The sequence below is a fragment of the Rhea pennata genome, chromosome 7 (genome assembly GCF_028389875.1).
Source record: "Rhea pennata isolate bPtePen1 chromosome 7, bPtePen1.pri, whole genome shotgun sequence".
In the NCBI taxonomy this organism is placed as follows: Eukaryota; Metazoa; Chordata; class Aves; order Rheiformes; family Rheidae; genus Rhea; species Rhea pennata.
Window position 1 is genome coordinate 14,023,978 of NC_084669.1, and position 15,852 is coordinate 14,039,829.

Consider the following 15,852-nt stretch of genomic DNA (forward strand, 5'->3'; position numbering starts at 1 on the left):
TTGGTTAAGATTTTGCCTAACGTGTTCCTTGTCATCTCATAGGTTATAGAAAAGAATTCTGGTGGCTGGTGGTATGTGCAGATTGGAGAGAAGGAAGGATGGGCTCCAGCATCTTACATTGACAAGAGGAAGAAGCCGAATTTAAACAGAAGAACTAGTACTTTAACCCGTCCAAAGGTTCCTCCCCCAGCACCTCCCAGTAAACCAAAAGACACCGAAGAAGGAACAACTCCTGGGACTGTTTCTTCAGGGGAAGCCCAGGACTCTCCCCACAAGCTCAAATATGAAGAACCTGAGTATGATGTGCCTGCCTTTGGCTTTGACTCAGAGTGTGAAGTGAATGAAAGCCATCGTGAAGAGAGCACTCCTGAAAAACGATTGTTTCAGCCACTCAAGCCTTCTTCTGTGTCATCACTTCAGAAAACGAAGTTCAAAGTAGGAGAGTCTTCAGAGGATGTTGCCCATGAAGAAGAGACCATCTATGAGAATGAGGGATTCAGGCGTTATGCGGAAGATGCTTTATCCAACAAGGAATCTAGTGGAGACTCTGACTCTCAGAAAAGCTCTTCTCTCTCCTTGATCCAGAGGAACTCTCCATGTTCCAGCTCTCCTAAAACATCACTTGTGAAGTCCAAGACTGACAGAAGCATCCTGCCTGATCTTGGAAAATGTCACTACTCTAGGAGTGAGGAGACAAAACCAAGGTCAGCTTCAGATGTTGGCTTACGTAGCATGCCAAGAACAGGTGTGAAGAAGGAGCCTGGGCAGAGCCCTTCCATTAGAGCAAAGCCAATTGTTAGGCCCAAACCCTTCCTGAACAAGGCAGAGTCTCAGAGTCAGGAAAAAATGGATATCAGCACTTTAAGACGTCAGCTGAGGCCAACTGGGCAACTCAGAGGTGGACTTAAAGGTTCAAGAAGTGAAGAGTCTGAGAGCCCCCCCCACACAGCTTCTGAGAACCAAGAAGATCCTGTTAGAAGGAGCTCAGCTGATCTCATTACAGCTCCTTCTCGTGGTGTTTTTTGCTCCAGCCATCAGGCCAAAACTGAGCAAGAAAATGATTCCAGATGTTTATATGTGACCACTGACTCATACCAAAAGGTACAGGATTCTGAAATTTGCTTCCCGGCAGGAGTAGAAGTAGAAGTGCTGGAAAAGCAAGCCAGTGGGTGGTGGTACCTGAAATATGGAGATATGGAAGGCTGGGCTCCTTCGCATTATTTGACTCTTGCTGATAACCAGCAAGAAACCACAGCAGCAGAGACAGATGCCTCACTTGCCAAGAACAGGAAAAATGAAAACAAGTCAAACAGTTTAGAGAAGATAGAGAAGAGAGTACAGGCTTTGAACACTATCAACCAAAGCAAACGTGCAACACCGCCCATCCCAAGCAAACCTCCTGGTGGTTTTTCAAAAACATCAGGGCCAGTCAAAATGAGGAATGGCGTGAGGCAGCTTGCTGTCCGGCCACAGTCAGTGTTTGTCTCTCCACCGCCAAAGGAAAACAACCTGTCATGCTCCTTGCGCAGAAACGAGTCTTTAACATCCACAGATCATCTTAGGACCGTCCGTCGGAATTCCTCCTTCAGTAACGCACGATCGCAGCCGGGCGACACCAAGGGAAAGCAGGCTGAGAGGTCGGGCACAGAGGGCTCAGAGACAACCTCCAACCTCCCCACCCAGAGGAATGGGATCCCCGTGTCCACTGTCAGGCCAAAACCCATTGAAAAATCCCAGTTCATCCACAACAATCTCAAGGACATCTATGTTTCCATTGCAGACTATGAAGGGGATGAAGAGACTGCAGGGTTTCAGGAAGGTGTCTGCATGGAGGTCCTGGAAAGGAACCCAAATGGCTGGTGGTACTGCCAGATCATGAATGGTGTGAAACCGTTCAAAGGCTGGGTGCCCTCAAATTATTTGGAGAAAAAGAACTAATGTTGCAATGTCTCTAACTTCCCTAATTTATACTGTTTCTGCTGTGTACATGTGGAAAAAACAATTGCTACACGAAAAGACGTTGTCCTGTGCCCGAGTCTGTACAAAGGGACAAAGGAGTCTGTCTATGCTGCAGACATATCTGCCATGTTCTGGAGAGGTTTGTGGGGTTAAGGTGTCATAAGCAACTATGAGGAAGATACAGCATAGTCAAATGCCTTTTTGTGAAGTTGTTAATAATCTTGTATGTGTAACAGGGTATGACATCCCATCTTTGCCGTTATTGATAGGAAACCAAATGCGTGCCTTTTGTGAGAGAAATACAGATGCATCTGCTTGAGGAGTTTAGTGCCGAAGTCTGGTGTTTTACAGTTTTGGCTCCCTTTCTCCTCATTCTTGTCCATACATGGAATATCCAAGAGTTTTGGATGTGTTTCCACAACTTACTAACAGTGAGAAGCAAATGGAAATTGCATTCTGAAACACAGAGGGACTCGAACCCTTTGGAGAAGCTTACTTCTTTCCTCTTCTCAGCAGTTGGTTGGTCCAGAGTTGGAGCCTTTTCATCGTGGAGAGATTTGGCTTCTGACTTCAGCTGTGTTTTGTTGTTACTGCTAACTCCCCAGAAATGGCAATCAGGTGGTATTGGTTGGGGGCTCTTTTTTGTTTCCTTTTGTTTTCTGTCTAGTTCTTTGAGTTGGGTTTTCAGGTGTTCTAGGGCAGTGATGCCTACCGGTGCTTATACAAAACAAACCCCCACAAACCCTATGCTTAAGCACATTGATTACTTTGTAGGCTCCATATTTAGTTCTGTACCTGACTCCTTCCAGGAGATCTGATTCTCTTCCCAGAATTTGGTTTCTCAAAGTGATCATAATATGAAAATGTACAAAACTCCCTTAAGGCACTGAAGACAAGAAAGCTGTCGAAGGTGTCAACTCTTTTTGTGATCTCTCTGAGTCCAAGCATACTGACTGCTGGCAAGGCCCACAAAAGTATTAGTTAGAAATAGCTGTAACCTTCTGCAACATCAGTGTTTACAAAGAGGGAGGAAAAAAAGCCATCAAACTCGGTCTGCACATCCTAATTTGTATATTTTGGGGGATTTTTTTATGTTTTGTTTTTGTCTTTTTTTTGTGCATTCTGAGTTTACTTTAATTTTTTTTGTCTTGGTTTACCAGAAAAGACTTAATACTGAAGTAGGAGCCAAATGTGTGTTTCCATTCCCACTTGAATCCAGAAGAGTACATTTGTACTGGAACGTGTGTTGGGGCTTTTCAGGCTCAGAGATCTTAATATCAAAGCAGTTAGGTCTAAAATGCATGTAATCGGGAAGCTGCCTCTTCTAATTCCTCTTCCTTTTGCCTTCCTTAACTCATGCTTTGAAACGTGGCACCCAGGAGGTAGAGTGGTGGGAAATGGAAGAGGCATCCGTTGGAAAAGGCTTGCAATTTGGTGTTACTCCTGAGGTAGCCAACTCTTGTACTGTAAATATCGGCTAAATCCCTACTGTACTTGACAAAGTCATGCTTTTTTTTTTTAATGGCCTTATTAAGCGATTAAGATTGATGTTTGGTTCCTCTAAATAATAGGCAGCATTGTGTATCTATTTTAAGGGGGAAGGGGCAGACTATTTCACTACTGGCTTACACAAAACGATACGTGCCCTTTCTTCCACCAGACCTTCATACCAATTTGACTTGGGAGGTAAAGGTTATAAAGACTTTAAGTAGCTGGGATTAAGGGATTGAGTAAAATAGCACAACAATATCATGTGTTACCAGGGATGTTTCTCTGCCAAAAAAAAAATATACAATTTATATGTTGTTCTTGTCTTTTTTTTTTTAATTTTTTGGTGTGGTTTGGTGTTCTTTTTTTATTAATTGCTTTGCTAACATTGAGAGAGAGTCGCCTACAGCAAAGCTGGCTGATGTCCTCTTGTTAGCTTCGAACGCAGGTGGCACGAGTGGCCACGGGCAGTGCCGCGGTCCCGGCAGCCCCCCGAGCGGAGAGGGAGGGCGTCCGGTTGGGATCCGCTTAAACCGGGGTGGCCGGAGAAGGAGGTGTCCCCGCACGTCGGCCCCTACCCCGACGCGCGGAGCCCGCCTTGGACCTCACGTCTTGCTCCGTGATGTATATGGATGTATCCAGTTAGCTACATCTCTCTGGATCTCTTTCTGAGGCGCTGCGGCCCCGTCTCTCGTGCTTCTCCCCATTTTTAGTTGTACTAATATGGCAGCAGCCACTAAAGGCTGCTGGAGCTGTTGTGAGATTGTAATAGAAGTATTATATTCTTCTGCTGGACAGTATTAAATAGAGCAATACATAGAGTTATCTGCTAGATTGCAGTACTAATAGTAGTGACTTAGCGACTCGTATTAATGTTATGATTTATTTTTAACAATAATGATGCGGAAGTGGTTCATTATTTTGAGTTAATGCACTTTAACAGGAAAAGTAACCAAAATGGAAGCCAATGCAGAGAACCAAGTGCATTATTTAAAGGTGCAGTATATAATTATCACTTTCTTGAAGCACATATTTATTGAGAATTAACTTATTATTTAACATACACTCAAGTTTTGGTTAGAAACGTTCCCACGAGGCCGCCTCTGTGGCAGGAAGGCAAAAGCACAGCTCTCAAACCCGCTTTGAGCGGCCGCGGCCGGGGCTCCTGCCCCGGGGCCGGGAGAGCAGCCCGCGGCCCCCGGCCGAAGCGCCCTTCGCTCCCGGGGGCCCGCGGCCCCGCTGGGCTCGGGCTCGCCGGGCCCCTCCGAGTCCGCTAACGGAGAGGGTCTGCCCAAAAAGCGCGGGCGGGGGGGAAGGCCCCCGTTTCGGCGGGGCTGCCGCGTGCGGCCGAGGGGCTCGTCCCGCTGGCGGGAGGGACGGGCACTGGCCCACTGCCCAGGGCGCCCCAGCAATGATTTGGTCCAGCTCTAGTGTTTAAAAGGGCATTTTTTTTAAGTAAAGACCAAAAAAGAAAAAAAAAATTGTTCCCCTCCCCTCTTACGTTTTTCCATGATCTCTCAGTGATTTTATTTCAACTGTGGGATCAGGAAAATCTATCTACATGTATTTTTTTTCTTTAATCCTCCCCCCTCAGCGAGCAGCCAGTGTGTAGCGAGCTCCGCTGGCAGCCCGAGTGGCGAGCCGTGTTCCCCGCCGGCTGCGAAACCCCGCGAGCGGCCTTAAACCTCGCCGGAAAAGCCGGCTGCGGGGTGCACGACCTGGAAGGGTGACTCGGAGGACGGCGGAGCGCTGAAAGGCTTGTGGAGCTCTTCTAAACCGCTGTCGCCTTAAGCTTTATATACTAAATTTGTCAGAACTGACACTGGATCGAGAGCAATATTTATAAGTAACGTACACCTCAGTGAACACTCAATGCAGAAATCAATAGTACTGTTTTAATTTAATTTTATTTTTCCCCACACACACACACGCTCTCCCGGTCTGATTTAGTCTTGAACCAGACGTAAGAGGAAGAGCCCTGCGGGGCGTCGGAAAAGCCATCTGAGGCGGGAGGGAGCCCTCCTCCGGGAGGCCGAGGAGGCTGCTGGCGCCGCGCGCTCGCCGGCTGCCCGTGCTTTCCCCAAAAGAGTCTCGAATCCAGGCCAGCAGGAACCCCCCACATCCGATTCCGTGAGACCAAATTTGAGAATGTGAAAATTGTGTTTTGCTGTATACTGCAACTTTAATGATAATGAGCACTTCTGAGTTCGTTATTGAGGTTTATATAATGCCTGAAAAGTTTAATTGCTATTTTTTTCCCTTGTCCCCCCTTTCAGAACGCTCTCTCGTAGCAGCAGCAGTAAAACATTTTTGTTAGCTGCCCTTCCCCGGCGGAGGAAATTCCTGTTAATTAATTTTCTTAGCCCTTCTGCCTTGCAATAGGTGGGTGCAGTCATGTGTGCTGGACTTTTGCAAGCCAAACTCCTCAAGATAAGATAGGATGGGCACATACCAGGATATCTAGCTGATGTGTTGACAAGAAGCTTTTAAATCACTATGTGCCATCATAGCAAATGCACAGAAAGGAAGGATTGAAATTGGCTCATGGTTAAGCTCCTATAAATTGAATTTCACATCTGCACTTGGCATAGCTTTGAAGAAACAAAATCTTGGCCCTTGTGGATATGCACCCCAAAGACTCCTTCTGTTACGATGCTATAAAGTATTGACGAAGGCATTATATAATTGTTTTCATCACTTTCAGATCTTAATGAATCGTATTTTATTGTAATATATATTCATTGCTTTCCTCAGTTAAAAAGAAAGTTACTGCTTTTATCTTATATGAAAAACAAGGGAATTTGATAAAGCATTCATTATTTTCATATTACTAGTATTAACAGACTAGAACTAGTACTATTTAATTTTAGATCTTCATAGGTAGCTTGTTAATAACTCATATTTTCCTGTGTTGTATCCTACTAATTTTTTTCTGTTTTTTTTCTTCCCAAATACTCTGCATTCTTGAGGGAAAAAAAGAAATCCAATGAGTGGATAAGTGCAATATTCGTAGAATAAACAGGCCCCTCATCCAGGACTTGGAGTGGAACGTGCAGTGTGAACTGTTTGCAATTTTCTATTCGTGCACTCTTAGGGGAAAGGGAAATGCAGGGGAGAGGGGCAGCTGGAGGAGAACAGGGCCCTTAGCTAGATTGGGACTGCTAGCTGGGATGGTTTGGGGTGAAACAGCTACTTTTCACAAGATAGCACCACCTATGAGTAAAAGTGTAAAGATTATGCAGCATGTTGCCAGGGTTGTGTACAGAATGTGCGTTAATCTCCTTGTCAGTAGAGGCCTTCTGAGCTACGCTTTAAATACTCCTGTCATCCATGCATGATACTGTCTTCTAGTTTGTCTCTGTTGGTTATGTCCTTTGTTTTTTTTTTCCCCCATCTAAAGCTACCATCAGTTCTGAAGTGTACCGCTTCTGGTGCAGCCCCAAGTCCTGATGCTCTAGTGTTACTTGTATTTATTGCAGGAGCTATGGGCGTTATTTTTACAGTTCCTTGTTTTTTCTTTCCTTGTTGTTAAGGGGAAAAAAGCCCCCATCTGGGTTATTTCTCACCTGCAGAATTTTGCAGCTGATTTGGGTTTTGCTGTCATATTTTTTTGGCTTGTAAAGGCTGATCTCTCAGGTCTAAAAATAAAATTGGGCAGAAACTCTGCTATTCAAAAGGAAAATTTTGTCTTAAATTCTATTTTAAGTGGAAGGAGAACTTTCATCTGTCTAAAGTAATGCTGACTTCTAGGTAGCAGCAAAAGCTACCTTTGCAAAACTGGACTATTTGTATAAATTCAAAAGAAATGTGAAAGCCAGAGCATTTGATACTCTGTGCTCCTAGGAGTACCTTTCCTCTTGCCCTGGTCCATGTCCCTGGAACAGAGGTGTACCTCAGCTTTCTACTCCTTAGCTGTTGTCCTGCTGTTCTTAAATTTGTGTTAGAACATCTTAATATTGTTAAGAGACCTCTACATTAAAAAAGAAAAACTGAATTCTGCAGATGTTTTCCAAAATCACATAGCTGTTGTTATTTCAGTGCATCTAGTAGCTTTACAAATGAATCTGGTTTGGAGGAGCTGACCTCATCCTCCTTTCACACGTTCCCATCTAAACTGGTGAGCAGCCTGCTGGCAGCTGCAGAGTTGCACTGAGAGAACCTGCAGTGGGGTGGGAACGTGGCCGCCTGAGCTGCCGCCGCCGCTCACCTGCCGTGATCCACTTCCCTGCAGGCCACGCAGCTTGTTGAAACCCATGGGAGCTCTGCTGCCACGTGCTCAGTCTCCAGCGGTTCCAGGTGCCGTTCCCTTTCACCCGTGTAGCATAGTACTGTGTGTAGTTCAGTGTTTGATAGGTACCAATATGATGGTCTGAGAGCAAATGTTTAAGTGTTTTTTGTTTGCTTGCTTGTTTTTTTTCCCTCCCCCTCCCTCTTGCTTTCAGCTACTCGGCCGAAGCAGAGCCCACCAAGGCAGCGATGCATGGAGAACCTGCCTGCACACTTGAACTGTTTCGTGGCCTTGCCTGGCTGTGCCCAGTGCTCGTGCTTCTCTCTCGCTCCCTCTCTGCCACTTGGCGGTCGCTTCTGCTCCGTGTTTTTGTAATTCTCGAAGTACTGTACATAGGGCCGGATCCGGAGCCTCCTGCAGTTTGCCTTGGGGTTGGGACCTGGGTTACGAGTGCTGCTTCTCCTCCTCAGTCTTAACCCTGACCTGGAGCAGAGCGCAGGTTACCGTGAGAAGTCGTCCGTGACTCTCCTAGGAGAGACATGGTCCCTGCAGGATGTCAGTGTTGCAGCGGTCCCGAGTCTCTCCTGGCCAGTGTCCCAGCATCTGGGCCAGGCGCCGTGGGTCTTCCCAGTGAAACCAAGCTGCAGCTTTCCTCCCAGTGCAGCACAGCAACCTCACCGATGCAGGCAGAACAAATCACTTTCTCCCGTTTTATAATGTCAGGGCTGGGCTGGTCCCATTCACAATGTTTTTCGTTTGTTCTTGCATTGAGGTAGAGTCAATTCTAGTTGGAGAGTGCAATTTTTTGTTTTGTTTTTTAATAAATAAATTTGGTTTAAAGCTTCACACTGGCGTTTTACAGACCTGTTATTGTCAGCATAAGCCACTACTGTCCTGAGTTGAGACTCCTGTTTGTTACTGAATCAAAAGAATGGGAATTATGTTAACAATTTGGTAAGAAATAAGAGGTAACAATACTGGCAGGGGAGGGATAGATAAAATATGAGAAAAAGATGTTTCTTATAAGGCCATAAATTATTGGGTCTAACACTGCAGGTGTTTTCTCTGTATAGATGGTTTTGATACGTCACTGCTCTGTGTTAGCATTTTTCATTACTGAGAAATACCGAGTTTTGTGCTCCGTAATGTGCTGCGATGTGTGTCCTGAAGCCAGTGATCCAAAGTACGACAACTGTGTGTTATATGTTGGTGTAATTGAGGCATTTTGTGTGTCTGAGAGTTTTCATACCCTGGGGTTCAGCTAACAGTCAGAGCTGGCAAGGAAATCTATTCCAGATCTGCCTGTGTTGGCCCTCTGCGAAAATAGCCATGTGTTAGTGACATTATGGGGAAAATGTTTTGTCTTAGGTTATAGTGATCTTTCCCTGATATTAAGGATTACTTGGTTACAAAAGTACTTTTCTTTCTTGGTCCTTGCTTGGTGAAGAGAAGCAGAAGGGAGGAGAATCGCTTGGCCCTGTAAGAGTGATGTGTTTTTTCTAACTTAATTTAACTTTTAAATATTTAATATTTTGGGCTTCGGATCTATGTTACTGACTCTGTATTTGACTGATGTGTGAAATTTAAGTAAAGTGATGGGCCTTTGCTGTGCAAACAGTTCTGTTCTTGTTTAAGAGCTTGTTCTTGAACTGCTTTTGGGTCACCAGGGAAGTAGTAAAAGGGGGGAGGAAAAAAAATCCCTTCATTACCCTTGTGTTTTATTTTTGGGAGGCATCAAATTCTGTTCTGGATCTGGATCCCTTTGAGCATTCAGGTTCGATTGGTTCCTGTTCCATAGAAGCAGGACTAGAAGAGAACGTTGCAATCCGTGGAGCTTGCCCTGCGACAATCAGTAAACTGGAGCAAATAAAAAGGGAATTAAAACCAAACCTTTTAAAAATGAAATATTTTAGTAATAGCTGGCTTAACTATTTCCTGTCTTGTTTTTCCAAGAGAGAAAAAAGTTATAATTGTTTCCAGTCTCTAGGAGAAATTTTTTTTCTTTGCATGTGCTGAATAGGCTTGCTGAAAAGACTTGCTCATTACTCATGGTGAGTTCAGACCTGGAGTACTGCAAAAGCTGAGTGCCCGTGCCATTACGAGGGCTGTTTTGTACCAAGGGCCCAAACTGAGTACTGCAGGGTCAATAGTGTACAGCGAGGTGCGTTTCTGTGGTCTGGTTAACTTCAAGTTGTGTCAGGGCCGTCCCTTTATTGCAGATTTAATTGCAGACAGCAGTGTTCATTGCTCTGGTTGCAATGTTTGGGGAGAGCCAAACAGATGAGCCTTCTAATGTGAAGGCCTGATATCAAATTTCATGTCAAGAGAAGTCTTGCTAGCGGTTTGATAGATTGCTGCTTAAGCTGGAGTTCAAGTTTGGATAACGAACGGTGGGCACTGAAAGCAACTTGGATGGGCATGTACATTTGGAGCAGTTTCCAGAACAGTTGGCTAGCCCAAATTCTCTTGGAAATAGTGGGCAGTCAGGCGTGAGGAGCCTAAATCTCTTGCTGAATTAAGGCTGAAATCTGTTGTAGCAGTTGCGCTCCCTGCAGTTAGGAGAGCGCTTGTTTTCTTGTACCTGGAGCAGAATCCGCTATTGGTTTTTACAGTCCCAAGTGTGTATTTAACAGAAGACAGATCTAGGCCTGGTCTAAATGAGGCTTTACCGTGGGTTTCCTTGGATCATAGGTGTTCTTAATGTGACCTTGTGTATCTGATGCTATTGTGATTTCTGTGTTGGTGTAGTGGTTCGTTTGCAAGCAGATAGGTGGTGGGAATGTACCTGGTGGGGAGCTTGGGAGAGTACGTTGGTGACCAGAGATAGAGAAATGTGTGGCTGGTCTTAGTGTGTGTGGTCAAGTTGGTGACTTTTTTTTTTTTTTTTTTTTTTTTTTTGACGTGGGTACCATTTTGTCTGTCCTGCTTGGAAAAAGGTCTAGAAGTTGATGCAGTTTCTGTTGCAGCATATTTAGAGACGGAAGAATTGAGGGTTTTTTCCTTTTTAAGAGAGTTTATAGGCGGGAGTCCATTCAGTGTGTTTTGGGATGCAAGTTAAAGCTATGAGGATACTTTCTGATCACTAGCAAGACAGGAGGAAAATGAGTTTAGGGAAACTTTTCTTTTTGGTAACAGCTTTGGACCGTACTTGCTTGTAGCCTCTGATCCAGGTCCATTGAAAGCAGTGGAGTGACTATTCGTTGTGCAGCCTTTAGCCAAGTACTGATTCTCTCAGGGCTGGTGGGTGTTTTGCAACTTGCTGGAAGCAACATGACTCCTTAATGTACCTACAACAAATGTGGAGCTAGATATGGAAATAGTGTCTGCAGGGTCATAGTTTCTCCAGTTTTTGTTCAATGAACTGGAGATGGTGACCAGTTGAATAAAATTGTTTGTACAGTGAACAGCTTCTGCAAGGCTCCAAATGTATTTTGGCATTTAATATGTTTTTCTAGAAAATCACATCAGAAACATAATAGCAAATATTGTCCTTCTCAGCCTCCCAATCTAAATTAAAATCCAGAGAAATGACACTTCTGCACATACAGTATTATTTATTGCTGGTGGCAAGAGTTGCCATTAATAGACTAGGGTGAGATGCTCTGGTCTGTTTGAACTGGCAAAAAACTGAAGACAGACATTTTTAGGACCAATCCCCAAGTCTGCTATGCAAGAATGGCAGATTTGATGCAGATTAGAGTTCTAGTTAGCAGAGTTACCAAGCAAGTTCTTTATGGGCCAACACAAGCACATCCTCAGTGGGGAAAAAATAACTTCCCTTTTTAGAATCATAGAGTAATAAGATTGGAAGGGACCTCTGGAGATCATCTACTATAACCCTCAGCATAGCCCATACAGGGATTGAACCCATGACCTTGGCATTAGCAGCAGTGCACTCTAACCAACTGAACTAAACCTGCCTTTATTTTGCCAAGTAACACTCCAAAAATGCCCCATGTACTTTGGCACAAGTTATTCTGGGGACCTCTGTAATTATATACCTAATATATATGGTGCTGTGTGCCTGATTCTGCAGCTGGGGCAATTGAAGTAGCTCTCAGTTTTGCTGTGGATAAGACATCTAATAGAGCTGATTTGATCTTGGAGGTGAACAGCATTTAGTAGTTGTTAAATAGAGTTATTCAACAACTTTTGGAGGAAAAGAAAGACTGCCTCAGGTTGAGGTCCTGGATGTTTTTAGGGAAGGGAGTTGCCATAAATGTAAAATATCACCAGGAACTTTATGAGTTTAAATCTTTTTCCTAGGATTGTTGTAGATGCTTGTGACTGCATCCTGGCCCGTACTAGTGGGTATTGACATCTTTCTGCAAAAATGCATAGCCGTATGTTTCTGTGATGTGCATGTGTATTGAAAAGGTTAGCATAATAAGAGTCTGGGATAAGTTATGCTTGATAAAAGGGCTTCTGATTTGCATGTTTCAGATGCACTGAAATATCTGGGATGAATCTTATGTTCAGGTAACCATAGCTCCTTTCCAGGCATCTACCATTGCACACCGTGACAACATGCAGATGCACCAGCCTGAGTTTTTGGACCGTGGCGGATGCTGGTGGAAAAGGCAGTTTGGGGCACACGCTGCCACTCTGCCCTTCCTGTGCTTCAACTATGCCAAATTTCAGAACTCTGCCATGGCAAAGCAGAATCAAGCCCTTGGCATAATGTGTCTGCACTGTCCTACAAGGCCATGCACTGCTGTGCCAGGCACTTGGAGCCGTTTGCTGGCCATGCACGTGGCTCCAGGGTGATGCAACTCGCCTCTCCAGGTGCCCAGGATCAGCAGAGGGAGCGAGCGATGGCCAGTTTGAAGGCAGTTTTCTCAGAGTTATTTCAAGTTCTTTGCAATGTGAAACTCTTAAGTTTTTTTAAAGACTCAGGCAGAAGGGACTTGCTAAATAGACTGTACCTGTCATCTCCCAGTTCATTGATCACTTGGACCAAAGGTGGTGCTAAATCTGATCTTTGTAATATTTATGTTTTGTTGGATTTTTTTGAAGTGTTTTATCAAACAGATGCAGCGTCGTTACATGAGAAATGGTCCTGGCTTAGGACTTGGCAACATACACTGGACCTTCAGGGTTCGGGATTGTTGCTTATTAACATTGGAGCAGGCTTGCAGTGTTCTGGGGGGAGGTGGGAAAAGGGTACTCTATCTTCAAATGCTTGCAGACTGTAAGAATTGACTTGTGATTTTTTTTTTTTGTATTTTGTTTACATTGCCTCTTATGCCCTAAGGAAAAATAAATTTTTGACCTTTTTAATTGTGATCCAGTTGGTTTATTTTTATTATTATTATTATTATTATTATTATTTTTTACTTTTTCAGTACTGTTTTAATCCCACTTGTGTTCATAAAAACCACTGAGTTCAGCTTTCCCAGAAGCACTTATCTATGTGTACATGAAATGGCAAATTCCAGCTCAGGCTTAATTGGAGAAAGGAGCTTCTCTCTTTCCCTGCCCTAAATTCTTTATTTATTTATTTATTAAAAATACTTACTGTATTTTTATCTACTTTCTAATCCACAAAGTTTCTGCACTCAAATATAAAGTTCTCTTCTGTATTGAGCAAGAGCTTAAGGTTTAAAAATATGCTAGAAGCTTTTTAGAGAGCAATGTAGCATCAGATCCAAAATAAAAAGGGAAATGTCCTTTTGCATCGGTGGCCCTTTGGTTCTGTGTTACAAGGCCTGTTGTGCAAGCTGGGATGAGCCCTTAACACTTGCTAGCAGGCTGTGCTAGTGCTTGGGGTGTTAAGGTCTGATCCTGCAAGAGGCAAAGGTGCTGGGCTCTGCCAGCTCCTTCTCGCTGCTTTGAGGGCTGGAAGCCTCAGGTAAGAAACATTTATTTATTGGACTATGTGGAGGAGTAGTTGGACATGTAAAACTAAAGAGCTTCCAATGGTTCCTCATGGTTGTAGATGCAGGGGGCAGTGGCGTGGGTGGTAATTTGGGAGTGAGGTTGTTGTCCAGCACTTCAATCTAGCACATCAGCTATGGGAGCCGTCCATGAAGTGTTGGCTGATTTCCTGCTTCCCTGTTGTTTACTAATAGTTTGTAAATCTGTAGGAGAAAAAGGGTCATTCCTCGTGATTTGTTTTCACCCCTTCTGAGGCAGAACTGGAAGTGGGTTAGCCCTCCACAGCTCTAGGTTGCTGCAGTAGAGAATGATGTTGCATGAAGGCATCCCTCACAAGCCATGTAGGTAACTTGTGCATGAGGAATTCTGTTTGGTGCCACAGCCTTTGGGGGTGGGGGGAAGATGATGAAAATTAGACCCTAAGTAGCACATAGTCTCGTGTGTTTTAAGGCACAGACTCGGTGAAGACCATGCTTGGGAAACATACTTTTTCTTCATATGGTTGTTGCCAGCCAATTTAGGGCTGAACTACTTTTTCTGGAGCTGTACCACCAGAATATAGTAACACAATCCATTCACTGTTAATCCCCCGTTTTTCTGAGATCCACCACCGGACTAAATTTCTCTGGTCCCACTTGTGTTAAAATGCGTATTTGTGAAAAGGAGTAAAATCAGCTCTTAAGAAGAGAGGGAAAAGATCCCGTTAGAGGATGTATGTGCCATTCCAGGTGTGGATCAGCAGGTGGCGATGCCGGAGCACCTTTACTGTGTCTGGACCAATTTCGGGAGCATTCCTTCTTCCTCCTGCTCCTCCTCTTCCTCCCCCTCCCGAGGAGGCTGGTAACCTCCAGCCCTACAGGCAGGCGGTGTTGCAGCTAGATGCAGACCTGAGCTCTACTGGGGAAACCTTGGGAAGTACCTTAAAAGCAGGGAGAGGTCTATAGGTCCTTTGCTGTGGCAGGACTCCTTGTTGCTGGGGAAGGTTTCATCTTGGCAGGGGAACATGCAGCAAAAATAGCCTATGTATGATAGTGAAATTGCAGCCCTGGTTTGGTATTTGGGGAGCTAAGGATGGTGGCCTGGGGAGAGGGCTTAGGGCAGAATGACTCCAGCAAACATGGTCAAACTGATGCAAGGCTTGCTTGAGACATTGCACAAGGCAGTGCAGGGAGAGGAAAAAACAAGCCCAGGCTGTATTTGGGGGCAGTGGGCACACTTGTCCTGTTCCCTTTTTCTCATCCTAGGAGATAAAGTTTAACCAACTTAGCTTTTTGCTTGACCTAATAACACCATGGCACTCGGGCTCAGCATGTCTCCAGGATGTCTGGCAGTTGGACAGTGCTTTGGGGTTTCTAAAGGCCATCTAGCACTGTGCAGCTCTCCTGCTTGTTCTGGATGAGATGAGGAGGCTTCCTGCACCCAAGAGTGCTCCAGCCAGGCAGTTGTGCTGCTAGCAGAAGGTTATCCAAACCCACTAGAGGTCCCCCTGGTCCTGGGAAAGCAGAACTGGGGCATGGCTCTGCTCATACAAGCACAAGCGTATGCAAGCTTTGCTGTCCCCAACAGGCAAGCGCTCTTTAGGCTGTTGTTGGGGAAGGCTGGGGTGCAGAAGTGGCCTGGCTTCACCCAGCTGGGAAAGCATGAAGCCTCCCTTCCTGCTCTTAGGGGAGAAACAGCTTCAGTTGGAGAGGCTGAGGCCACCTCTCATGAGCAGTCCCTGTCCCTTAGCAGATGGAGCACCCACATGGAGGGAGAAGATGCCAACTGAAATAATGATATCCTGTGCCAGGAGAGAGCAATTGAGCCAGTGTCTCTCATCTGTTGACCTATTAAACAAAAGGATGGGAGGGGAAACTCAAGTAACTAGGATGTAGTTTTAGAGCTGTTGAGTTGTCCTCTGCTCCTGAGCAGAGCCTGGCAGCCAGCCCCTTACCCCTGCCATCCCTCCCAGCCTCAAGCACTGGAAAACAGCCTGAACCTCTTCACGTGGCAGCCTCCCCCTACCCCTCCCATTTGTGCTGCCCATCATGTTTGGGCTACTCCTGTGCAAGCAGCAAATACTTGCTCACGCTGCTGTGGGATACCTAAATCAACTTTATTCACAATCACAGTTATCCAATGTTGCACAATGAGTTATTCTTCTCTTTCAACAGAACACAAAACATCTTAAAGTAAAGCAATGAAATGCGAATGACACAAGAACACGGAGGTACTTGGGAAGTCTACACGAGTCAAACAAAACATAATGTTCAGATTTTTGTCGTCGCTGTTACGGCTTTTGCTGTTATTTTTTTTCCTTC

General features: G+C 44.9%; 1 protein-coding gene across 7 annotated transcripts in view; it reads left to right on the forward strand.

The window, feature by feature from the left end:
• The window catches only part of SH3PXD2A (SH3 and PX domains 2A), a 264,915-nt gene extending 251,954 nt beyond the window's left edge, over positions 1-12,961 (forward strand). For all 7 annotated transcript variants that reach the window (XM_062579532.1, XM_062579534.1, XM_062579535.1 and 4 more), the window contains one exon: positions 43-12,961. In XM_062579532.1, the coding sequence (XP_062435516.1) occupies positions 43-1,938 (1,896 nt within the window). In that variant the 3' untranslated portion in view covers positions 1,939-12,961. The remainder of the gene's footprint in view (positions 1-42) is intronic.
• The last annotated feature ends 2,891 nt before the right edge of the window (positions 12,962-15,852 follow it).